The 26,068-nt window shown below is 49.6% G+C and overlaps 1 protein-coding gene across 1 annotated transcript in view; it reads right to left on the bottom strand.

Annotated features, from left to right (window-relative positions):
• Positions 1 to 16,423, bottom strand: part of SLC2A1 (solute carrier family 2 member 1) — a 36,132-nt gene extending 19,709 nt beyond the window's left edge. Inside the window, exons 1-2 of the mRNA XM_067566321.1 lie at positions 16,197 to 16,423; positions 1,282 to 1,374 (exon numbers count right to left, since the gene is read on the bottom strand). Coding sequence (XP_067422422.1) covers positions 1,282 to 1,374; positions 16,197 to 16,214 — 111 coding nt within the window. The 5' untranslated portion in view covers positions 16,215 to 16,423. The remainder of the gene's footprint in view (positions 1 to 1,281; positions 1,375 to 16,196) is intronic.
• Between the last annotated feature and the right edge of the window lie 9,645 nt (positions 16,424 to 26,068).

The raw sequence follows: 26,068 nt of genomic DNA on the forward strand, positions 1-26,068 counted from the left end.
TACAAATTAGCTAGCTACGAAGGAAGGTTGAGCAAGGTTTTATGCCCAGCCCTCAAGGATAGTAGGTTAAATGAAATCAGGCTTCGGAGGATCCCCTTTCCCAGGGAGTCTCTGCAAACCCTCCTTGTAGTCTCAGCATGAGGATGCAGATCTGGGGTATGACTCAGCTGGCAGCACACTCCCGACAGCTGATCAAAAAGGGCAGCTCAGAAGGGCGGGACTGTTTGCTAAACATCAGGCAAGAGGAAACACATACAAGGTTAAGTGTAAGTAATCCCCATTATCAGCACCTGTGCAGCTGGAAAGGTCAGGTTCCCCGTGGGCTAAACCAAAGGCTGCCAAAACTCATCCTGCTACAAAGCAGCTGTTCAGGTTTTTAATAGGTTGTCTTTATCCCAGCTCAGCTCAAAGGCATCACTTGCCACGGGGCAGCTCCACCAGTGGGACCTATAAACTAGGCAATGCTCAGGCAGGCTAAGGCCTTTTAGCACGGTGCTGTCTAGACCTACTCTGAGCTGGCACTAAGAGCTCCTGAATCCCATCTACATTCCAGGCTCCTCCATCACTGTCCCCAGTGGAGCTGGGAGGGTCCCAGACCCCGGGCTCCAGCCCGAGCCGGAATGTCTAAACTGCAATTAGACAGCCCCAAGTCAGCTGGCCCGGGCCAGCCACGGGTGTCTAATTGCAATGTAGACAGACCCTTAGAACAGGTCCCAAATCCAAACTGTGGGCCAATGAAATAATTTGGGAATGCTGAGATGCTGGTCTGAACTCCTTGGCTGGGGCCTCTCAGTCATGACAAAGGTCAGTTTATGTAATAAATGTTCCCAGAATTCTTTAACAAAACAGTAAACAAAGAAAACTTTAATGCTCCTGGAAACGCAATAGCCAAATAACTGCTTAATAAATCTCATTAGCGTTGGTAAGCAGCTTACCAGGATGTGCTATTTTAGCCGGGCTGGGAGTGTGCGCGCATGGTGGGTAGTACGCGTGTGTTTGTTTTCATATGTAGACTTGTTCTGCAGCATGCAAGTGTTGTTACACTGATGGATGTGTGTACCTGCGGTGGCAGTGTAGCAGTTTGTTTGCATGTGTGGTGTGGTGTTGTGTTACAGTTTGAGGTTTCATGTTGTGGGTTGCAGCATGCAAGGGCTGTGTTGCACTGGACGTGTGCTGTGTGTACGTCTGCTTGTGTGAGGGTGCGCTGCAGAGCACGAACACAGTGGGCAGCGTGACTACAGCTGAGGATGTCTGTACTGGCACCAAGCCTTCTGGCCTTACCTTCTGTGGAGCGTTGATGACTCCAGTGTTATAGCCAAACTGCAGGGAGCCCAGCACTGCTCCTCCCACCGCCAGCATCAGGCGAGCTGTCATCTGCGTCAAGAGAAACAACATGCAGTCAGGTTGGGAAATGCATGTCTCTCCCCTCAAGACAGGGCCGTGGGGCAGCCCCTCCTCCAAGACACCCACCTAGCTCCTGACTGGAAGCATTTTAGGATCCAATACCCTAGATCTCAACCAGAGTTTTGCACATACAGGACTTGTACACTCTTCCCTGTCCCCTTCCCATCTGTGATGAGCCATGAAATTCAGGGCTCATCCTCACCTGGCTCCCAGCATATCCACTACTGAGTGAGAGACAGAGCAGAGTAGAACAGCCCTCATTCCTTCCTACACAGAACGTAGCTCCTAACGGAGAGACTTGCAGTTAGTTCTGCCAGGCACTGCAGCGAATGAAAGTGGCAGAGTCCAGTTTGACACCCTGGCAAGCTCTCATGGCCATGAAGCCACACTGATTTACATGAAGGCAGATTTGTCCCACTGAGTTAATAGCCCATAAGGGATGGCCTTGTTAGCATTTCATTGATTTGTTCCATCAGTGCGATCAGAGACAATGAGTGGATTTAATCAAATGCAAAGAGTGTCTGACCAGCTCTCTCATGGCTTAAAATATACACATACCATATTAGGAAAACCAGGTTTCTGGGAAAGATGTGGGCCCTGAATCTCCTCTCACTTGACGGGATACAGGCCTGAACTAAACAATCCAGGACCACCTCAGACGGGAGCCTCAATCACCATGCTACAGCCTGTTCCCTTCTTGGGGAGGCAGCAGGTTTCAGAGTTAAGCTGGATGGGCCAGTTCATCTCTTTGGAGCTATTGTTTCAGGCTGTCTGCAGACTCAAGCAGGCAGTCATTATTATTTCAACTGCAGTAGCAAAAGGAGTCCTGGTCTTGGCCCAGCACTCCACTCTGCTAGGTTGCTGTACTAACAGAAGTGACAGCCCCTGCCCATCCCAAGGAGCTCCCAATCTAAGTAAACCTAGGGCACATTTTCAAGCTTTTCTTTTGATTCACAGAGGCTGGAATTTTTTTTAAAATGAATGCTGGAATTTCATGACTCCAGGCATTGGGCCACAGGCATGGGCCTAGTCTTTAATCTGGGTGTGCGGCCTGATACTGTGTTGACTTCCATGGAGTTACTCCAGCTTTATGCCTGGGTAGGTAAGATACGAATCATGTGTGGACATTCACTAGTTTAAATCGCTGGATAGCAGAGCACCAGAAACCTACTGTTCATGAACAGGGGCTGGAACGAACAGTACATCCATTCCCAGGAATCACCAGGGTCCTCTCTTCCCAGCCCTGTGATAGGCACCCGAAGGCCCCATCACCTGGGCAGGAGGAGGGTGTAATGTCAAGGCGTCAGCTGAAGTTAGACAGGAAAGCAAATGCAGGACTGCACTCGCAGCCTGGTTCAGCCATGACTAAGGAAGGTCTGTGCCAGAGCCTAGTTCACAGACACTCAGCAAAATCCCAGCGTTTATGCAACTGCTCAATGCCTACAGCTATTAGCAAGCTCTCTCCCACTGCCTTTCTCCTGCTTAAGGTTAAAGTAACAACTGGAGGTTTGTTTGGGGAAGGGCCTGAGTGTGTATGTGGGGCAAGGGAGGGTTAGCAAAGCTTGGTGATTGGACACCTCCATCAATGGCCCATTTATCCAAGCAGGAAAGACCTGAGAGCTCAGCCTGGTGTCTGTACCCAGAAAACTGGGATCCGTTTTTCACAGACTGGGCTAAGCAGCTTTGGAATAGCAGTGTGAAATGAAAGCCCGCTTCACACCCTCTCTTGGAAGCAATGCTGGTTTGGGTGGAGGGCAGAGTTTGCTGAAACAGCAGCACAAAGGTGCCAGATCTCACCGTATGCCCTTGTTTGAGAGATCCCAAACCTTTAACGGGCTATGTGCATCTGATGGGAGGGAAGGGGATATGATCTAGCACTTCCCTTCTCCCCCCACCCCTTTTTGCACACAGCCAGTGGCCAGGCTCTGGTCCATGGGAAGACTCATTGAGAGCAATAATTCGTTGCAATGACGTCTCTGGTCAGGAAAGATGTGCAGGAGATGGGGGAGCCCTGTACACAAGGCTCCTCCTCTTGCCTTGACCACAGAAACTCTCTGCTCTTCAGCATCTGCAAGTCTTGGTTTTCCAGACACTAGCACCATAGCACATGCCCCTGGCTGCTTCCACATCATCTGTGCGGTCCTGGAACGATGCCTCTGGGCTCTTATTCATGTCAAAATTCTCTTTGAAGCGGCCTTCATCATTCACTCCCCCAGAGACTGATTTAGCCCAACAGAGCTCATGTCCCTCAACCTTTTCCCTCTGCAGTCTGGCTTCAAGAGCCCTCTCCCGTGCAGCTCTTGGCTTAGCCAACCGCCTTGTCTCTGTCCCACTGACTCTGCATCTCTCCTCACATCTCCCTTGGAAGCAGAGCTTTCTTCCTTGCCAGGGCCTCTTCCTTTCCCCCTCCCTCTGTTTGCATAGGGATGTGCTGAACTCGCTTTTTAATTGCCTGGCATTAATTACCAGTGGCTGGATTTCATTGGGTAGCAAGAAGGAGCCTGGACAGCCAATGAGGTTAGATCTCATGTTAGCCAGCAACAGTTAACAGTGCCTCAAAATCATGAGATCTGCACCCACCACCAAACAGGAACGATGGAGCACGAGGGGCAACTTATCCCACCTGCTGAGTCCTGCCTGATTTTTGAGGGGCAGCTCACTATTTCAAGCTCTCACAGCCTCCCCCAAAGAGGTAAAATGCAAGTCTCCCAGCCCTCCCGCGTCAAATCAAAGGGGCTCAGGCTGATTTCAGAGCAATGGAGAGGGGCTGTGCTGGTTTTATGAAATGCAAAATCAACAGCAATGTTTTCATTGGAATATCCCTCTGCTGTGTTTGCAGCACCATGCTAATACATGGTGAGAACCTGGATGCAAAAATTAATGGAAACAGATCTGTTCTAGTTCAGTCACAATGGGTCATCCAATCACTGCATGAAGTCCTCTGGCCTGTATCATGCAGGAGGTCCAACTAGACATCATAATTTAGGAGTCAGCACATTTGCAGCCGTGAAAATCGCATCACAGACTGTGTAAACTGGTCTCCGGCTACCCACGTCAGAAGGCAAAGCAGAGTATCGGCAGCTGGGCAGGAGCCCGGCTCTGAAGGCACCCATGAGATCTAACCTCGTTGGCTGTCCAGGCTCCTACTTGCTACCCAATGAAATCCAGCCACTGGTAATTAATGCCAGGCAATTAAAAAGCGAGTTCAGCACATCCCTATGCAAACAGAGGGAGGGGGAAAGGAAGAGGCCCTGGCAAGAGAAGAAAGCTCTGCTTCCAAGGGAGATGTGAGGAGAGATGCAGAGTCAGTGGGACAGAGACAAGGCGGTTGGCTAAGCCAAGAGCTGCACAGGAGAGGGCTCTTGAAGCCAGTTTGAGAAAGGCTGCAGCAGAAAAATGCTGCCACATTTTTCATGGGATGGTCATGGCATAAATAGCAAATTTTGCAGATGTGTAACACAAATTTGCTATTTATGCAGTGATGCACCCAAAAATGTGTGTGATTTCTCCACAATTTAAGTAGGCACTAACCATAATAGTCCCTTCTAGCTGTAAGATCTTTGAACTTACAAAAAGGAAAACGGAGGCGGCTGAGTGAAATACAAACGGTAAACACCGGGTATCAATGGTGAAAAGCAACTTCAAGGCCACTCACCTCACCGGCGGCTTTGCACTGCTCAGGTGACAAGGCAGCCAAGGGGCACAGAACCAGAGCGCCGCAGAGCGGCTGGAGCACATCAGCAGATCTGGCTCTGCATCTGGAAGGTGCTCTCAGTTGTGATGCAACAGATGCAGAGGGGGATTTGTTCAATGTTAAGTTTCAGGCCCGTCTCACTAACAGGAGGTTCCCCTGGATTTCACAGGGGGATAGGGCTAAGGAAGGACTAAACCTTTCATGATTGTTGCAGAGCTCCAAGTGCCACCTTTGGACACAGGGCCAGATTCTCCACCTGCAAAAGGGAGCCAGGCTCTGGGTATAAGTGGCCAGCTGGGAATGCCCCTGGCAGTGAGGGTGCTCAGCTCATGTGAAGCTGTCCGAGTTGGGTTCCACACCAACCACTCTGCCCACAGCCTGGCGCAAGGGGCACGTCGAAGAAGAATGCAGTGGAGATGGACTCCGCTACCCTAGTCTACAGCTGATGTAGGTCCAGCTGGTGTAAATTAGAGCAGCCCCAAAGCTGGAGCCAGTGCAGGCTGCCTCAAAATCAAGGAGCAGAAGCTGGCATCCAGAGGGTCAGTACAAGTTCTAAGGCCCACTTAAGTTCACAAGATTATGCACCATTGGGGATGTCTGTCTGCACAGGGGTGACTTTCACCTGGTGGAAGTATTGGTAATGGTTAGTTACTGTAGCCCTTCTAGTCCAGAGACACCAGGCCCTGAGAGGAGCAGGCCCTAAAGTCTTTTTGACACCATAAGGACCAGAGACACAGGGTGCTGAGAAGTAAGTAACACTGGGTACAGCCAGATCCATCAAGCCCAACTGATCATAGCTCCCCAGGGGCCCTTGCCTGCAGCCCACACCCATATCTCCACACACAGATGGAGAAGGGCGCACACCCCAAGGATGGGACGGGGGGATGAAGAGGACACAGGAAAGTCAATGTTCGAGGGCTCCGGACAAACGTCTCACATGACCTGGGTGACCAGCTGCCCCCAGCCCTGCACCGCAGACTGAGGAGGAAGGGGAGGAGCACACGATCGCACGCACACCATTCATGACACGTGGGGCAAAAGTAGAGAGTCAGGAGCCAGGCGGAAGCCGTGGTTCTCAGACAGGTTTGCAATGTTTACTTTAACTGCTCATTTGGTTCCTCTTTCTCACAGGGTTCTTCTCCTGTCTTGCTGAACTTGTGTAGAAAGCGGCCACATCCTGTGCTGCAAAGTTCACTCGAGGGGAAGAAGTCCCCTCCGCAGCCATACAGGCGACTAGGGGGTAGGAGTCCCACCTCACACGCCAGAGTGCCAGGCACGGCATTCAGCTACCACACGGGCTGACACGCCAGGCGCCTGCTGCATACTCTGATGTACAGCCCACGCAAGTGCTGCTCCTGAAATGGTGTGTCCCTTTAAGGGCAGTGTACCAATGTAACCCGAGAATCCCAGCCGGCAGAGGCTGAGCACGCTGCCTCTCTGCTCACAAGAGAGCATTGAACATGAGGCTGTGCGTGCATGACTGCATTTACTGTCTACCACCTAATAAACTCCCCTTTAAAGAAGTCGCAAGGCCCATTGTGGTTAATACAGCTGCACTCAAGTCCCAGTAAGGATCTGGCCCCACTCTGTTGCGTAATGCACAAATCACCATGTGCTCCCACCCACACAGAACTATCACTTGGCAGGATGGCTCTGGGCCTAGGGTTGCCACCTGTTAGTTTTAAACTGGCCTGGCTAGTTTTGGTACTGCCTTGTTTGTTGCCAGTCAAAAAGATGTAGGGTTCCAGTTTTTGGGCCATGCCTGCAGTGATCATGTAATTACTCGCTGTGCATGTCAGGGCTGGCACCACGGTCCCTTTTTGTGCCAGGCCCTTGCCTGTGACACCATGCTGGCTCCTCTTGGTGCCAGAGATCAGCAATCAGGATGGACCCAAAGTTTCCCAGCAGGGATGGGTAAGGAGTGGGGCAGGGAGCAGGAACAGCAGGGGACTCCCTTGAGGGCTCCAGGGAGAGGGATGGACCCAAGGCTCTCCAGCAGGGTTGGCACTAGGACCCTTTTTGTTCGAGGGAGAGGGGCAGAGACCAGGTTTTCTGCGTCTTGTAGGTGGTAACCCAGGTATCAGTACCATTCCACTTCCCCAGCCTCCAGGATGGTCCCAAACAGCAAGGGCAGAAGTTAGCCTTATGTAATAAAGGGGGAGACATGCACAGTTTTGGAGCTTCTGATATGCAATGCCATATTAAATTCTCCCAGCATAACCACTGTAACTTGGCATTATTAGTGGTTTTGGATGGAGATTTGATACATCTGAATACTTTCAGTAAGCCCTCCTGCAATACAGAAATCTGAGTAGTAAGGATAAGATTTCAGATAATTATTCAGCTCCAGCTCTTCAAACAAATGCAAGTGTTTACTCAAGTTAATGAGCTTTGTCTACAGAAAGAGACCTATTTCTGTATTTTTCTATTTGTGCTTAATTAAGCCTTAAAAATATAAGTAGTATTTGTAGTCCGTTCCTGGAAAAACTGAACAAGCAAATGAGAAAGTGTGGCCAAATTTAGACTGATTTTCTGGCTCAGTTGCATTTTGACTGGACTATGTTAAATTTTGAATACAGATGAAAGCAGTTTGTTAAATTTTATAGTTTATTTTATACAACATTGGGAAAATCTTTAAAGATAAGTATCAAGGGGGAGGGAGGGAACAAACCTGAATTGCTCTGGGTCCATATCAAGCCCCATTTGGGGATTTTGTCTCACATCTGATTATCTCACCCTGAAAAGCGGTTTGGAACGCAAGATAGTGTTGGTATGAGAGCTGAGTGCACATAAAAGCGTATTGTATGGACGGACTTTAGGCCTGAGGTAACCTTTCAAATCCACTTCTAAACCTCTCCCCTCCCTTATCCTGATACTAGGAGGTGAGCATAGAAGGAGATCATCTTGGCTCCTTCCACACAGGGCAAACAACTGTATTTTACAGCTAACGCCATTTAAATGCTGCTGTGGCTGAACCAAGTTAAATGAAGTTGGGCTGTCGTGGCTGTGATCCTGCATGCCTGGAGACAAGGGGGATTTTGACATTGACTTAAATGCAGGTAGAACCAAGCCCCGATAGCGGATGGGGCCAAACCGGGCTACTGCTTGGCTAAAAAAGAAGTGAGTAAGCCATTCATGCTGGCCAGCCCCATTGCATTTCAGCCATTTCTGGACAGAACTTGTTTTTAACGCAGCTTTTAGCCTAATTCGTGCCATGTGCATGAAGCCTGCGACATGAGTCCTGAAAGCTACTCTGTGGGTGGATTGTAATGGTCCCTTCCAGCCTTAGATGGATGGCAGGATCAAGGCGTAGGTCTTTACAACCTGTGGCAGGTTTGGCAGAAGTAGAAAACATGGGTTGCCCTATATGCCTTAGGAAGGTCTGGAGATGGCGGGACAGCCATGCAGCAGCCCACCCTCTCCCTACCAAAGGTTCAGTCCAACTCCTGGTTAATTCAGTGGGAATCTTTTCCACCTAACTACAGCTGGATTACACTGGGCCTCACTCATGCTACAGAGCTTGGCACTTTTCACCAGCCAATCTCATAGCCTCTTGCCACCACAGAATTGAGTCTCTCGATACCCACGGCGGGGAGCAGTATCAGTAGGGCACAGACAGGGGATCTCTGCATGGCAAGACTGAGTAACTCGCCTGAGGTCACAGTAAGCAAATGGCAGGATGTCAATGCATGGCTCCTCCCAGATGCCCCCCTGGCCTCAGGGCAACCTTGAAAGCAGCCCCGCTGCTGTTTGCAGTCTTGGACCCCTCAGTGGCTTTTTGTGGCCAAAAATACCTCTCCTTTATTAACATCAGATAAACTGAACCTAAAACTCCAAGTGCCAAGTTAAAGTCCACAAACAAAAGTTTCTCTTCTTACTCCAAACCTCCTGCCTGGGGCCTTTCCTGCATTGGTAGGCCATGGCCAGACCAGAACCTTTTCCTTCTCAAGGTGTGTGGAGTCTGCCCTCTCCAGCCCTTGCTTCCAGGCTCAAACCCTTCTCCAGTCGTGGGTCTCCTGCAGGAACTGCTCACTGTTGCCCTCTCTTCCTGAGATTACATCATCCCCTCTCCCTTTCTGCAGCTTCCTGCTGCTCCTTACAGGGTAATCACCTGATCCCTGCACGGGTGTGCCTACATAACTAGGAAGGGCTGGCTCCAAGCTTCTAGCCCTTAAAGGGGAAAGCCATCCTGCTACACAAACCAGGACTAGATCCCTGAAGTCCTGACTCCCAGGCCCATAGTTTGTCCAGAAGGCAGCATTCCTCTACCTTCATTCCCAAGGCTATTTTGCCTAAATCATTAAGTCACATCATAACACAGGACAGCTTCCCCTACGAAAGCTACAGTGCATCATCACTGTGGACGTGAAAAGCAGCCTGTGTTTGAACATCTCCTATAACACCATTGTTATAAAATGTATTATTTTAAAAAAATACCAGTCGTCTTAGCCTTGTGCAAAGCACATAAACCATCTCCCCATTAAAGAAAGGTCTAAGAGGCAGATTCCTCTCCTCTGCTGTCATGGAAGGAGTTCCTACCAAACAGACTTTTTCCTTTCGCCCAGTGCTAGAGCAGAGCATTTACACCAGCCTGAAGGTCAAAGAATACTTCTAATTAGTCATCATGCTTTGCACACTTTCAGTGACCAGGTAGTAATAAATGGATCTGCAGAATATTGTAATATGAAGCATTACGTCAATCAGATTGCACCACACTATTTACACAAGACTAATCATTTGTACATAGAGCTTTTATGGAAGGACACTGACAGGCCCTTGAGGGGTGTGGATGTCTGGTACAGAGTCAGGTATCGTACCAGTTCACACAAGAACGTTACCTTTAATTTAAAAGGAATTTGATCTATATACACTCCCAGATGTGCCTTTCCCGTTTGCATGACTGTTTAGATTATTGGGGGTGAACATCTAACCATCAGTTTATGCCATGGCCAATATTTTCAAAAGTGACTAGCCTCAAGATTTGGATGCTCATCTTAGAGCATCATAAAGGGGTCTAGTTTACAGAAAGTGTGCGCTCAGCACTTTGAGAATCAGGTTCCTTTAAGGCAGGGGTAGTCAACAGGCGGAACGTGGGCCAAAGACCACCAGACGCTTTTGAACGGACCCCAAAAAACTATTATTTTTTAAGTTATTTTCTCTGGAGTCTGTACCTTGACTATACCTTGACCAAGAAATTTGGACTTTAAAAAATAATTGACTACCCCTGCTTTAAGGTATTTCAAGATGGGCAACCAAAAAAAAAAATCACTAGCCACTTTTTAAATTAGCCCATAGCTTAAACAAACAAGTCCTTTCACATACTGTATGTAATAATACTTTGGATTCTTAAAACTGAAGGTTTTAAAGATCAATTTACTCTTCACTATTTATGTTGTATGTTTATGTTTTTACTTTTTGGATTTCTTCTTGGATAGTGCAGATTGTTCAGTCAGTGTCACTTTTGTTTAGAGGCAGTTTCCATTCAATTCCATTCTCAGGCTTTCATGCAGGATTTTGGATGCAGACACATATTTTTGCTTTTTTAAACTTTTCATTAGGATTAAAAACTCTACAAGATACTGAAAGATTTCTATTGATTGCCCCTTATGGAAGTCATGTAGAAGTGACCAGTAAATTAACTTTTCTACTTTTTTTTTTAAATTCATCGGATGGAATTTAATATAAAATAATAGCTTTGTTATAGAATTCTAAAGGATGGTTCAGAACTCCTGTGAATAGGGTTTTGTGTTCTATTAAAGGCTGTGGGTTTTGAGACTATTTCTATATAACCAAATTAAGTTTCTATCAAAATTCCTATTGTTTTAGTCCTGTTAAATTTTATAGGAATGTCCTGTAATAGGAGTTTCTACAAATACATTTTACAAAATCTAAATGGGGTTAAATGTGATCTGCATCCTTTATAAGGTTTATGGTTTAGGTCAGATAAAGCACCCTAAAGGTTAGATGTTTAGCCAAAGCTTACCCAGGGCATCTGGAGTCTGCAAAATTGGGAATGAAAGCACATAATTGATTTGCATGGTATTTGGCCACTTCCTGCTTTCTGGACTAGCCTGAACCAGGAAGTGTAGAGACTCACAAGGAAGATACTTTTAAAGGTGTTATTTTAGCCTTTTTGACTCTCTCAAAAGGTTAATTTTAACCCAGAGTGAATCAGTGGAGTGTCTGAATGGGCTCGTTTTATCCCAGCAGGATCATCCATGATCTCAAATTTAGAACCACCCAACAAAATCTACTACTGAAGTAAGACTTAAGTTTGTCTCTAGATGATAAACAGGAGTATCCACAGCTGACTGTCTTTCCCCTGTCCACTTGGGGGGAGGGAAGGCTGCAAAAGAGATCCAGACCAGACCAAGGGGTTAGGAAGAGTGAAGATTTTCAGTCTACCAGAATGTCGAGCAGAGGAAGCAGCTCTCCAATCTGGTCTTTCCCCCCTCCATCCTTTTACCTATTTAAAAAGACTCAGCCTGCAATAAGAAACAGGACGTAAGCAATGCTAGTCCTGGAAAGGAATTACAGGAGTCTCCAACTTCAAAATGATGGAGGATAAAAAGTGTAATGCAGTCTGCTACATAAGGTGACCCAGCCAGCTGCCCGTATCCTAGGGTGCCTTACAGAAGCAGCAGGGCTCTGAAGGCTCCTGGTAGCAGGGCTGGAGGTACGAGAAGGACCAGCATTTTGCAAGCAAGCTGCGGGCCCGGCTAGCATCAGAAGGTGCGTGTCCCGCCGCTGTGCAGCGCAGGGCATCGTTACATAAAACCGGCCATGCTGGTGCCTTGTGAGGCCCAGTAAGAGCGGTCGGTCTGTCTGTCTGTCTCTCTACGAGCTTGTGACTGAGGGGATCGGACCCGCAGACCCCGCCTCAGGCACAGCCAGCTGCCTTCAGAGCCCGGGCCCGGTCCCGAGCCAGGGGTGCAGGGCCCTCTCCAGCCCAGCCCGGCTGCCGAGCAGAGAAGGCCGGTTGTAAGAATGACGGGGCTGGGGAGGGGATCTGACCGGGGACGTGCCCCCCCGGAGAGCCGGGGAGCCGCTCCACAGCGCAGCGGCTGAACCCGGCGCGGAAGGCCCGGCCGGTTAGCTGGGGCCTGGCTGGCCCAGAGGGAGCCGCCGCCGCCCCGGGCCTTGGCAGGCGGCTGGAGCCGGCCCCACCGTACCGCTCAGCGACCGGCCCCGGCCCCGCGCCAGGCCCCACGTCCGCCGACAGGGGCTCGGCCCCGGCCGCCAATGGGCAGCCAGCGCCGGCCAGGCCCGGCCCCGCCCCGCCCCCGGGAAGGCGCTGGGCCCGCGCTCGCTTGGGGCCTACATGGCGGGTGGCGCCGCGCAGCCGCGGGCCGGGGACATGCCGGCAGCTCCCCCCACGGAGCCGGGCGGGCCGGGGACATGCCGCCGCGCCGCCCCCCTCCCCAGCCCGCCCGCCCGGGATATTGCTCCGAGCCGCGCCCAGCCCAGCCCAGCCAGGGCCCGGCCTCGCACGGGGGGGAGGTGGGCGGCCCTGCTCCCGGGCCCCTCGCGCTCATCGTCCGCGGGCGCCGAGCCGGGCTGAACGTGACAGCGGCCGAGGCGCGGGTCCGGCGGGGGCTGAGCCGCCCGCTCCGGGTTAAGACGAGCCCGGTCCCGCACACGGCGCGGACCGGCCCCAGCCGGGGCACTGGGCCGGCCTGACGGTGCCCCACCATGCGCCCCCTGCCCCCCTCGGGGCTCCTGGACTGGAACCGGACCCATCATGCCGAGATGAATGTCAATCCGAAGTGGCTGACTCGCGCCACTACGGATTTACACCGCCCTGACTGCGAGCGGAGTCCGACTCGGCCTGCCCGATTTCCATGTTTGGAAGGGCCGCATTCCCTCCCCAGCCCACCCTGCGCCTCCTCGCTGCACGCAGCAGCTCTGCCTGTGAGGTGCTCCCGGCTGTCACGTCCCAGGGCTCCCATTCCAAACCCACAGCCTGCGAGCAAATGATGCTCCACTCGACTCCCCTGCCCCCAGCACTCCCGTTCAGTAACTCCGTGCCGGGAACTAATGCAGTAACGCGCTGATCCCAGGACACATTCCAAAGCCAGGGAGAAAGGAGGAAATCTGGAGACAGTGTTGCACAAATAAACCTTGCAAGCATCTTGACCCAGAAAAAACAGTCCGCTGGAGCGGCATTGCATTGCAAAGATGGGCATTGCCTCTCCTGGGCCCTCCGTGCATTGGCACAAGACCTGTTATTATTTTAGAAGGGATACATGGTTCTCTTGAACACAGAGAGCCTGAACCTGTAGGATTGAATCCCACCCACCCCCAGAATCTGGCATCCCCTTTCACTGCACACTGTGGGCACAAATCTACTTTAGGGACAGTCTAGTTTGCAATTTGAATTGATTGATTGCCAGTTGACTCAAGTTACCTAATGTGATTGCAAATGCTAATCTAGGTATTTATCTTCATACAAGAGCTGCTGCCAGTTTAACTAACATCGTTATTTTAAATCAATTTCGTTAAACTAGTTCAGGCCCCTTATGTGGACACTCTTAATTCAATCCAGTCTTATATTGATTTAGTTTAAATTAACAAAGAATCACTAAACTAAATCAATGTAAACCAGGTTTATACCAAAAGAGGCTACATGGGGTTTGCATGGATACTCAATTTTTTAAAAATACCCCCATATAAACACACCCAGAGCCGTGTTTAACCCAGCCCTAGACACACCACAAGAATGTTTGTTCCATGCTCATGGTTCAGCAGCTGTAATCTTGAGTAACACCATGGAAATCAGTTATCACTGATCAGTTATAACTAGACATGCTAGGAGCCTCCTAAAGTGGAAGCAAGCAGGGAAGCTGTGAGCAACTGGGGAATGTTTACTCATTTTTATATTATCTGAGAGTCATAGGAAGTCATAGGATAAGAAGAGAGGACTTTGGGGTCACCCCATCTGATGTTTGGAGCTGGGCAAGGATGGGATTTTTTTCCCCTGTATTTCTCCACCTCGCCCCCCTTTCATTATAGAAAATATTCTGTTTACCAGGTGCACTAATATAATGCTAGTAAACAACAACATAACAATTCTCTTTTGGTGATATATTCCATACTATCAAGTAACTGTGGATTGGGATCTTTTACTGGGGGTGGGGAGGGCAAAAACTGAAGGGTTAATGAATGTGTTTAGTGCTAAAGAGCACCAGTCCTGGACCCCCCAGGCATGGTCCAAACACAGTCCCTGCCCTGAAGAGTTTACCTAGGGGACTCTTCTGCCAAGCAAATAAAAATCAGAAAGAAACAAATCTTGTAACAGGTACGAAAATGTGCAAAAAGAGGGAAAAATCAAAGCTGTGTGGCTATTAGATTACAGGAGATTTAAACCCTGATGTGAGGCCCAACTCAAAGGAAGAATTATTAGAAATAAGCACATACTTTTTTTCTCTGTAAGGCCTTGCTAGGATTGTATAATTTATAAGAGGGCATCCGCAAAAATGTTGAAACGGTTGACCTCTAAAGTGAAATACTGTCCCTCACAGTTCTCTTTTCTTACCTGAAAGTTTTAATCTTACTAGCAGCGAAGCCTTGGAATCTAAATTAGAGTCTTTAAGTCAAAATTGAATGCCTTTCTAATACATATGGGGTGAAATCCTAGCACCAGTGAAAATTTAATGGGATTTTTGCCACTGACTTCAGTGTTTCTGGGATTACACCCCGCTCTAGGTCAAACACAAATACCCTGCAGGAATCACTAGGTGAAATTCTCTGGCCAGACTAGATGTGATAATGGCCCCCTCTGAGCTTAAAAATGTATTAAATAAGGAAACTTACAGTAGACTTAGATTTAACAGATGCCCAGGACTGTGCCCCCGCCCCCGAAGGTTCAGTCAGGAACCAAATAGCTTAAAAATCAGGAGATTCCCCAAATAGATTCAGGGTTCTTTTTATTTGCCTTGTAGTTTCTGAGCTTTTAAGGGGGACTTGGTCTCATTGTCAAGCTTTTCTCCATAACAGTAAGGGCTCGGGGAAAAAGTTTTAAATGAAAGCTGAGATTCTTATTTAAAAACCTCTGGATTCCAGGAGACAGGGCTTTAAAACCGGATATGTGTCAGGGGGAAAAAAAAGCAAAAAAGACAGACGAGAGTTGGCGATAGGATCTCTAGAAGTGGGGGAAGTTTTCTGTGAACTCTGGAGTGCCCGAAAGCGGGGGGGGGGGGGGGGGGGGGGGGGGGGGGGGGGGGGGGTTCGAGTCCCGTTGTGACCAGGTTCGGCCAGGAGGCGTTTGGAGCTGACCGACCGGCTCAAGACTGCCTTACAGCGGTCCGACCCCACGGCGTCTAGGGAAGGGCTGGGGAGCTGAAGAGTGAATCCAGCAGGCTAGGGGAGGGACGCGCTGGCCCCAGGAAGAGCGAGCCGGCTCGGGCTTCCCAGCCACGCTGCAGTGGAAAGTTTCGGCGCAATCCGCCCCCCCCCCCCCACGCCAGCGCCAAAGTCTCCGGAGCTGCAATCCGCCCCTTGCACAAGGGCTCCGGCATGGCTCGTTGGGGGGAGCCCCCGCCAGCACTCGGGGGGGGGGGGTGCGGTCAATCGAGGTGTGCAGTTATTTTAAACCCGCCATCGCCGCCGCTCGGGGCTGAAAATTTTCCACTCCGCAGCTCAGACCACGGCTCGTCTCAGGACGGCGAGTAGCAGCGCCCCCGTCCCGCGGGGCAGGGGCGGCCGGTCACGTCTAAGCCCCTCACCTGAGACTTTAAAACAGCCGCCCCCGCCGGGCACCCGGGGCCGAGGGGACCCGGATCCCCCGTGCCGGCCCGGCCCGGCCGAGGCAGAGAGCGGGACACGGCCCGCGGGACACCGAGCCCTGGGCCAGGCCGGGTACCCGGGGAAGGCAGCGTGCGCGCGGACCAGCGCTGCCTACGGGCACGGGGCGCACGGGGTCCGGCCTGCAGGGCGAGTGTCCGCCCGCCCCGGGCCGGGGGATGCTGTGAGGTGAGCCGAGCCAGCCCGGGGCGCACAGACCGCCCGCCCGCCCCTCCCCCAAGCCGGCTTCCCTCCAAAACCGCGCTGCGCACGTCCCCCCCCCCCCCGCCGGGCGGCCCGGCCCGGCCCCGCTCACCTTGCTGCCGGACTCCATGCCGCCGCGCCCCGCGCTCTGCCAAGCCAGCTACGCCGGGGGTGCAGGGGGCGCCCCGGACGGGGACGGACACAGGAGCCGAGGCGAAGGCCCAGGGGACGGGGACGGCCACGGGGAGCTGCCGGGGCGCAGGGCCGCCGGCCGGTGCGGTGCGCTGCGGTGCCTCAGATGCGCGCTGCGCTGCGCTGCGCTCGCCGGGCCCGTATACACGCTGGTCCCGCGCGCCTCATTGACCCGGCTTAAGTGTGCGCGTGCGGCGGCGGCTCGCGGCCGGATTGGCTGGCGCCGCGCGGGGGTGTGTCGGGGGTGTGTAGCCGCCGCGGGCTGCGGGGGCGGGGAGCGGGCGCCCTGAATGGCTGCGCCGGCTGTCCGTCACTTACGTCATCACGTCACTGCGGGGGGCGGGGCACCGGGGAGGCTGTTGTACGTGTTCCCCAGTCCACTTTCCGCGCGCTAAGACCAGCCGGCTGCAGCCCGCCCCGCCCCGCCCGGCCTCTCGGCCCCAGGCCCAGCTCTGCGCCCGCTGCAGCGGCGTTCCTAGCCTGCCCGTCGGAGTCAGACAGTCAGTCAATCAGTCCGTCTGTCCGTCCTGCACGGGCAGCACCTGCACCGCACCGTCAGCCGGGCAGACGTGCCCCCGCGGGGCAGAACGCTCCGAGCTGGGCCCGCTCCCCCTTGAGTCATTCTCGGTTGCTCACTGAAGAGGTATTGCCTCTTTCAGGGCCTGCTGATACACCAGCAGCCTCCCCTTTGCCTCGCAGATTAGCCCGGTCCGGCCCGGCCCAGCCCGGCCCAGGGACCGTGAGACTTAAAAGTGCTACGGCCCCTCCCATGGACACTCTCACACTCCACCAAACACCTCGTTTATAAAAGGGTCCAGGGGAAAGGAAGAGAGCCTGCAATTCATTCCTTGCTTGGTACCAGACTCCTCCTCCCTTTGCAATTTACCGAGAGGGTGAGCCTGTGTATATGTTTGGGGGGGGAGGAGAGGAATTACCCTTGGATGTATATAAATACCCCCATCTAATTTCTATTTCTTGCATCTGACAAAGTGGGTTGCACCCACGAAAGCTTATGCCTACAGAAATGTGTTAGTCTTTAAGGTGCTACAGGACTCTCGTGGTTTTCAATTAAACAGTGTTTTCAAAGTACAGTGTCTCCTGTTGTGTTTTCATCCCTCCCTGACTTCGTTGTGAATTTTCAACAGCTCGCTGCACCTGCTGAGCATAAAGATGAGGCTGGCTCCTCTGTTGGAAAGAGATTTTTGCTCAGTCTGCTGGAGGCTACCACACTCGCCACAGACACTGATTCTATTCCATACTTCATGCAATGAAAACAAACCATATTTTTCCCACCCCCTTTGCTCCAAGTAGCAGGGTCCCTTCCCCAGCAGAGTGAAAAGAACAGAGGGAAATCACCCATTACTGAATAACAATAAATCTGGCCAGGACCAGAGGTTGAATACTAATATAAGAGAGAGACAGCAAAAGAACTCTTGAGCATGTAGCTGTGATTGGCATTTTGAAATCTGCTACAGATTCAGCCCTGTGCGTGACTAGGATCACTGAGTAAACAGGATAAATGAATTTTAATTTCCTGTAGAAATTAAAAAGTAAAAAGCTCTGTAAAAAGTTCACACTAAGCAAATCAATAAACTCTAGGACATTGCACAGTGCTGGTATCAATGCACTTTCCTGGGACTTTAAAGCATCAGAACAAAACAAATAAATAAGAAACACCTGCATATGTTATAGTTGTGACCATTGATAAAAGATGGCAGTGAATTGCCAGATCTCATCAGATCCTGTCTCTGACAGCAGTCAGCAGCAGATGAACGGGAAAAACAACACCACAGTGGGCAATGTCTTCCTAACCCCTACCACAGAAACAATCCTAGGCCCTGTAGCACCAGGATTTATCCTTTCCAAATCTTGTGCATGTTTTTAAGCTTCACTAATATAAATCTGGAGACATTCTGCTATCCTCTCACCCTTTTCAATGGAGAGAGTTCATCTCCCCCATCTGTTCCTCCATTGGATTGCTTACTACTCACTGAACCTGTCAATCAGGAGCCGAGAAAGCCAGAATTCAGAATTTCCAGTTCCCAGGAAATTTTGTCATTTTGAAATTTTGTTTCAGACAGATTCAGGCTAAAACCAGATTTTTCTAAGCTTCTCAGAACCAGGGATTCCAAAAACGTTCATTTAGGAAACACGGACACATGACATGTATGCTCCCTAGAACCCCGACAGCTAAGTGAGCTTGGCATGATTGAGGTCAGTGTTTCACTGTAACTCATCTCTAAGTAGCCACCATAAAACTGTCAAGAATCATATGAATTTCACACAGGGGCTCCAAGAGATTCTGGGATCCCGGGCAGCCCTGTCATGCAGACTGCCCTGGCACTGGAGACCAGGTTTCTGTCCAAACTGTCCTGCCTGTGGCTTGACTAAATATTTTTGTGAAATATTTTAGGTTTGACAAATCAGCATTTTCTGATGGAAATTTGTAATCAACAAGATCTTTGTCGTTGTCTGCAATGGGGGTAAGCTGAGACCCTTGGAGCACCTTCTATCTGATCAGATCACACGGGGAGGCAGGCTTTGTAAAGTCTGCCTTCTGCATCAGGGCATCTTGATCTAGATTATTTTAAAACCTTGGGTCAATAAATCTTTGTGAAACACCAGGAAGGGTGGGAGGGAGGGAAAACATTTTTACAGTGTCTATGTGACAGGATGCATGTTCACTGACTCCTCACCGTCTTCAACAATCCATGGACCTGTCTGTCTCTTGCATGGACATAAAAGGTGAGGGTGGGGGAATATTGATATGGGGATTACTCCTAATGGCACTAAGATGATGACAATCTTTATTTGTTACCTTGGGAAACCCTGCATTTCTTCCCTTTAAAGGAAGGTGGTAGAAGACAATCTTACTAGAGAAAATAATGAGCATGTGCTGATGGAGGGGAAATTATAGGGTCTTTGTAAATACAGAGGCAGTAATCCCCCTTTGTGCTGAGTAAGACTGGTCCATCAGTGTTTACATGGGGATTTAAGGGATGTTTGCTAGTCCAATCCTTCTGTGTAGGTGGGTAGGCAAGCTATTAATAATATATGTAGAATGCATGTTTCTAACTAAGTTACTACAGGTTTGCAGAGACACCATCCAATTTTTTTCAGTTTCAGTTGGTACATGTGCACTATGGGAAGGATTCAATATTCCATTAAACAAAACAAAATCTGGCCTTTTCCCTCTACTTCTCTATGCAGTGCTGGTGAAAGGTGTTAGCCTGGCAGTGCGGAAACTGGACTTCTGTGTCCCCAACTCAGGGACAGCAGCACTGCAAGTTGCTCTCAGTTTTTCATCCCCCACCAAGATGCCCCTGTTCTGAGCTGGAGGGGTTGCTTTTGTGGGTGGGAAGAGATTTCCATGGTTCACTCATTTTGGCCTTTCTGCTGAGACTGGCAACAAGCGGGCCAATTTTGGTAGTTTCTCTGACACATACCTTTTTAAGGAGCTACCCTTAAAGGATCCAAGTCAGAAAAATGCTTATACATGTGCTTAAGTGCCTTGTTGAATACAAATGGAGCAGTGGGGTCTAATGGCTAGAGTAATGGACTAAGATACAAGAGACCTGGGTGCTATTCTGGGCTCTGCTACTAGCTTGCTGGTGGACCATAGGCAAGTCATCTCATCTCTCCATGCCTCAATTTGCCCATCTGTAAGATGGGGATAACGATACAGACCTTCTTTGTACAGCACTTTGAGATCTATTGATGAAAAGAGCTAGGCACTATTATTATTAAGCTCATACTCAGAGTTAAACACATAATATGTGATTAGATAAACTGGGGCCAGTGTCTCCAATTTATTTCACATATGCAACATAACAGCTTTCAGATTTCAGCCTCTAAAGTTGAACGATGAACCTGGGTCATTTTTGAATCACTGACCAGGAAGTGGAAGACTCATTTTGCCAGTAACAGTTTTTTGACCCATCCAGTTGCCCTCAGCCTTACCATCTCTAATGAATTACCAGCTAACATTTATATGATACACTGCTCACTGCTTATAAATATATGCACCTGACAGGACCCAGCAGAACAGAGGGCTTTGGTCAGTAGGTGTATATCCTCTTGCAGACAGGCTGATTATTCATGCTTCCATGTAACAACTTAGCTGATGCAAACATAGGTAAATACAAAGGAATGAGTCACTAATACATCAGAATATGCCTGGACTTATCATTTTGTGAGCAATATGTAAACAAAGAGGGATGGGTATGGAAATCTGACATTGGCGTGTCTTGCCCAAAAGAGGACTGGTCACATGATTGACTGTTGGGCTTTCCATTGCTCCGTCTATACCAGCATTCCAGGAAGTCAGCTTTATTCTATTTCCGTAGAAGCAACACCTTGGCATTACAAAACACCTTAAATCTCTGGCTGTATATTCCAGACACGCCTGACACTTTTCCCTGCTGTAAGTATTCCCACTCACACTCCTTCCTGCCTGTTAACAAATATTTTGAAACACAATGAGAGAACAAATAAGTTGTGAAAGTTTTTATGACACTATATTCTTAATACTAATGTTTGTTAGCACTCTGACATCTTTCACCTGATCAGAGCTCCAGAAAGACATTCACTAAATAATTCTCCTTTGAAAGGTAGAGAAGGCAATTTAGTCCTGGTGAAAGAGATAAGATTGACATGCCTGGTGACTGCCATTGTTCATCCCCAGAGGGTTTGCGGTCCTGAAGTGATTGTCAGTGAACTGGAGTTAATTAACATGATTGTAACTGCTAATCTAGGCACTGGCTTTGATTCACTCACATTCAAACAGGATCAGAAAATCTAGTCTAAACATATACAGAAAAAAACAAGTGGTTTCCCCTGCCCAAACCCTGACCCAGACATAACTCCCCTATGAAGAAGGGCACTTCCCTCTCCATGGTACAGCTAATCCATCAGGGCTGGGACAAAACCCCACCTTTTCATTTATATAGGCCCCTGAATAGCCATCACAGGTATAGCCTGGATTTGAACCAGTGACTTTCAGATGAAAACTCCTTACTGCCCATTACCAACACCTTAATTCACACCCTAACAACTATTTTGTTTAAAACATAGATGTTTTCCTTTGACGAATGGATCTGACCCCTATGAGGGCTTACACTGCACAGGTTGTCTCATTAGATAAACTTGTTTAAAGCCGTAGTCAGATATTTTCGTGCCAGTTGGGCTATTATAAAGCCTAGCAGAGATTTGTGGTGGCGTGATACCCACATGCAGATCAGTTTGCAGAGATACAGTTTGGGGCAATGCAAAGTGGCTTCAACCACACTAATATTTTCGGAAGTGCCCATCTGGTAATGGTAGACCTGGGAGTCAATGGACAGTGGACACTGAGCCCTCGTAGGTGAAAAGACTATTAAACTTTTAATGCTGCCTCAGCTCAGATGACTTAGACCATTCTGGGTTACTTTGGTTTCAAAAGCATGAGTGCCACTCACATTTTGCACCAATGCCACACATCCACACTGGTGCCCTAGTGCAGCTACCTCAGTGAAACAATCCCAAGTGTGGGCAAGCTCTTCGAAACCACAACACAATGAGAAGTGAAAGAAAGAAAGAAGGAAACAAAGAAAAAATGTTTGTGGGTGAAGTAATAGATATGCCAGCAGAAACACACCACCGGATGATAATTCTGGTGATATTGTAATGTGCAGGGGGAGGCATTTCCCCCTCATTTTGGAACAAATCTATTTTGATCAGCACAAATAGGGTTAGTTCAGTAATTTAAAGCTCACACCCAGTACGTTTTGTATAGCAGGAGCTATGAATTCCACTGCTACATCCTCGCATACACCAGTACATTGTGCCTGCACTGCCTCTGAAAAGTTTATCATTTGCATGATTGCCTTTGGCAAACAGAGCCAGATATGTTGAAACCCTTGTTTCTGTGAAAAGAGCAATACAGAGAACTCTCTCTTGGAATGAATTCTTGGTTATTGCCCAGTTGATTGTTTATAGCATGCTTGTCCAGAACAGTAGTAATGAACAATCCTTCCTTTTAAATTGGAAGTACTAAAACAAAAGCCATGAAGAGCTTATCACCTACAAACCCCTTCTCCATTCTGACTCCTCAATTTTCGCAGTGTGTAACTGAAGATGTTCCTTTGAATGAGGAGAAAAAGGGTTAATTAACAGCTACTAACAGCCCGTATCTGCCATTTCCTCCCCACCAGTTCAAATCCACATCCCTCCAACTATGGCATCCACCCACCCCAAAGCCTCTGAAACAGCCAGCAAACCATTCCCTACGTCACCGATGAAGCTGTAAGTTCATGTTGCAAGCACTAAGGACTTGTCTATGCTTAAAATGCTACAGCGGCACCACTGCAGCTACACCGCTGTAGTGCTTCAGTGTAGACGCTACCTATGCCATTGGGAGGGGTTCTCCTGTCCCATAGGTGCTCTACCTTCCTGAGAGGCGACAGTTAGATCCACGGCCACTGTCTACACCAGGGATGAGTTTAGTAATAGCTACGTCTCTGAGGGGTGGATTTTTCATACTCCTGAGAGACATAGTTATACTGATGTAAATTCCTAGTGTAGACAGGCCTAAACCAGCTCCTGGTAGGGCAGGATAAAGGGTCCTGAGCCGTGGCCAATCATGTAACTGCTGTGTGACACAGATATAGCGATCTCAGTCACCCACAAAGAGGACCCTCTTCACCTCCATAATGGAAAGGACTCAGTTCCCGCTGGCGTGGCACAAGCCAATTTCTGCTCTGACTTGCATAGTGTCGGTCTGGAGTAATTCCCCTGAAGTCAGTGGGGTTACTTTCTATTTCCACGGCTGTGACTGCCAGCGGGAGCTGGCCTCAGCGCTGTGAGGATAAGCAGCAGGGACAGAACGTGGTGTGCATGTGGGAGGGGGCTCTCCTGCCGGTGCAGTCACTTGCTACATCGGCGCGTTACAGATGTGACTACTAGGTAACCCTGCCACACATCAGGAGCTAGGACTGGAACGCTTGCTCCTCCTGCAGCGCCACAAACAGCCCTCTGTCCCCAGATCTTCCCTGGCAGCACTAGCAGGGCGTGAGCATGTCCATACGGGTATAACTAGACTGTGTAACCACATCCAGGCTATGGGACTCTCATCACCTGTTAGCGTAGACACGGCCTGCACCAGCAGACGGGGTTTTCTGTCGGTGTAGGAACACCACCTCCCCGAGTGACTGTAGCTGGACTGAGGGAACATTCTTCTACCCTCATAGCTGTGTTTACACTGGGGGGTCAGGTGTGGATTTTTCACACCCTGGAGAGACGTAGCCATGGTGAGCTACATTTTAAGTGTCAGTCAGGCCTGTCTATCTGGTAACACTTCCCCCTGTATACAAGACCTTTGTTGCTCCTGCTGAATGTATAAACCACCTGAGGATCAGCCAGTGTCCAAAGCATTATCCTGTCTTGGGGCGAAGGCCTACACTTTAGGTGACTGGTGTTTTGGGGTGCCTCCATCTTTTGGGGCCTCGCCATGAGACTCTGTAAAGAGCCTGATTTTTCAAACAGTGCTTGGACTCACCCTTGGAAAACCAGCCCCTTTATGGAGCCTCACATGGTGCAGCACTGGGGAAATGTCAGGCCTGGGCCTTGATGCATTGAACGTGCTACTCGACTTCAGGGGCAGCTGGCACAATCCACGGCCGGCCGGCACAACTGCGAGGAAAGAAGCTGCGTCCGCATGGGTCTTAGGGGTGGGTCCCAGTCGTGTTAAACTAACACCACTGAGTGAACTCAATTTTAAAAAGCACTCGGCGGTTACACTGAGATAACTGTGGCAAGGTGGTTCGTAAGTAACACTTTTTCTGTGTGGATATGGTTTAGAATGGACACCAGACAGGATCGTAACTCCCGGGTCTGGTCTACCCCTAAAACTCAGGTTGATCTAGCTATGTCATTTAGGGGTATGAAAAATTCACCCCTGAGAGATGTAATTCCACCAACCTGAACCCGCAGGTCGACGTCACTTTCAACAGAGTCATTCTTTTGTCGACCAAGCGATTGCCTCTTGGAGGGGTGGGTTAAATACAGTGATGGAAAAAACTCTGCTGTGGCTATAGCACGTGTCTACACGAGGATGTAGTAGCACAGCTGCAGCACTGTAGCTATGCTGCTGTAGCAGCCGTAGTGGAGACAAGCCCACAGTGAATGTGCACTGGATAAAAGGGAGGGACAGGAAACGAGCTCTGCTGGAGTCTAGCGTGTAAAGCAAACAGAAACAGAGACTCGGGCACCTGTGACACACCCAGATCTTCCTGTGGCTTCCTGGAGTGCAGAGGTCAGCGCGGCTGGGATATATGTGACAGATCCTGACTAGACTCTAAAATTAACATCTCAGTGCGGTGAGTGGGTGTGTGTGTAGGGCAGGAAAGTATGGGAATTTGGTTCCACAGCACCTTTGCTGCTACTGCTCTGTAGTGGGGACAGCATTTTGGCAGGCTGGACAAATGATATGTACATTAGATTCTGGTCTCTCATCCACAAGTGAGACGTCTCCTGGATTGGATGGTCCATGACCGCATGCCTGGGAAGTGCTGAGTTCCAGACAGTGGAGCTTGGGATAAGGATCAGTCTGGAAAATCCCTGCTTCTCTATTCTGATTTTTTGAATATTGCTTTGAACTGTGCTGTTCATGATTACCAGGGGAGCTAGAACCTGGGAAGAGTGTCTGTCTGTCTGTCTGTCCTGTAGAGCATCCATCAGTGTAATCTCTCAGCTGTTTGAATATGTTAAAATGAAAGAAGTAAAAAAGAAACAAATACAAGTCAAACAAATCGATGAGGGACGAGCCCAGGAGGTGGGAGGGAGCAGGAAGGCAATACGTAGAGCACCAAGAGGGTCAGAACAATATTGACACTTTTGGGGCAGGAAATGTGCTTTATAAACCCAGAGAATGCTGGCCTGACATGGATGGGAAGGGGGTGTCAGTGCCATGACCTAGGGGTCACTACAGACCTGCTCTGCCACACAGAGATGCTGTGTCAGGATCTCTAGTTCGCAGGATGTCTCTAAGCAAACGTAGTTTGTTTTGCCACATTGACTGACTATATTGAAAATATAAGGGTCAGATTCTGACCCCCGCTGTACCAGCATCAATCTGAACTCGCTCAGCTGATTTTAGCAGCGTTACTCAGTATTGAAACACGCGTAGCTGAGATCAGCATCTGGTCCTTGGTCTTTAGTGTCTCTTCTTCCCAGCTGTATCCTGCAGGGGGTCACAATGCCAGTGTATGATGTCAGAATAACCTCCATGCCGGCAGACTGTGATGTCACAAACACATAACTTGGCTTCCTGGTAAAAAGGAAGGGGAATCCAGGCAGGGGGAAGAAACTCTTTCATCCAAATATGTCCGAGAAACTGCCTGGGAAGCAAAGAGAGATTCTGGGCATGCGCTGTATTGATTTGGTGCCTGCTCTCCATCTCCTTGTGTGTTTCTATATGTAAATGGTCCTGCAAGGCTACTGCACAGAGTTCTAGGGAGATTTCCACTGCAGGGAGGCTGACATTTCCCAGACAGTCAGCATTCCTGGAGACAGGCACATGGATGATTCATTCACAAAGGATAACGTGTTAATGACAGAGCTCTGAGGAGTCCGGCACTAAACCAACGGTTAATCCTTAGCAAACTAAGGATGAGCACACTTGCCTGGAGTGCTTTTCACTGGGTCTGGAGCCAAGAAAAGAGATCAGTGATCGGAAACAAGGCCTACTGGTTAAAGCACATGAGTGGGAGTGGGAGCTCTGGGTTTTTCCATTCCACCACCAACTCAATATACAAT

The sequence above is a fragment of the Emydura macquarii genome, unplaced genomic scaffold, assembly GCF_026122565.2.
Source record: "Emydura macquarii macquarii isolate MOO-44397 ecotype Brisbane River unplaced genomic scaffold, CSIRO-AGI_Emac_v2 contig_2768, whole genome shotgun sequence".
Classification (NCBI taxonomy): Eukaryota; Metazoa; Chordata; order Testudines; family Chelidae; genus Emydura; species Emydura macquarii.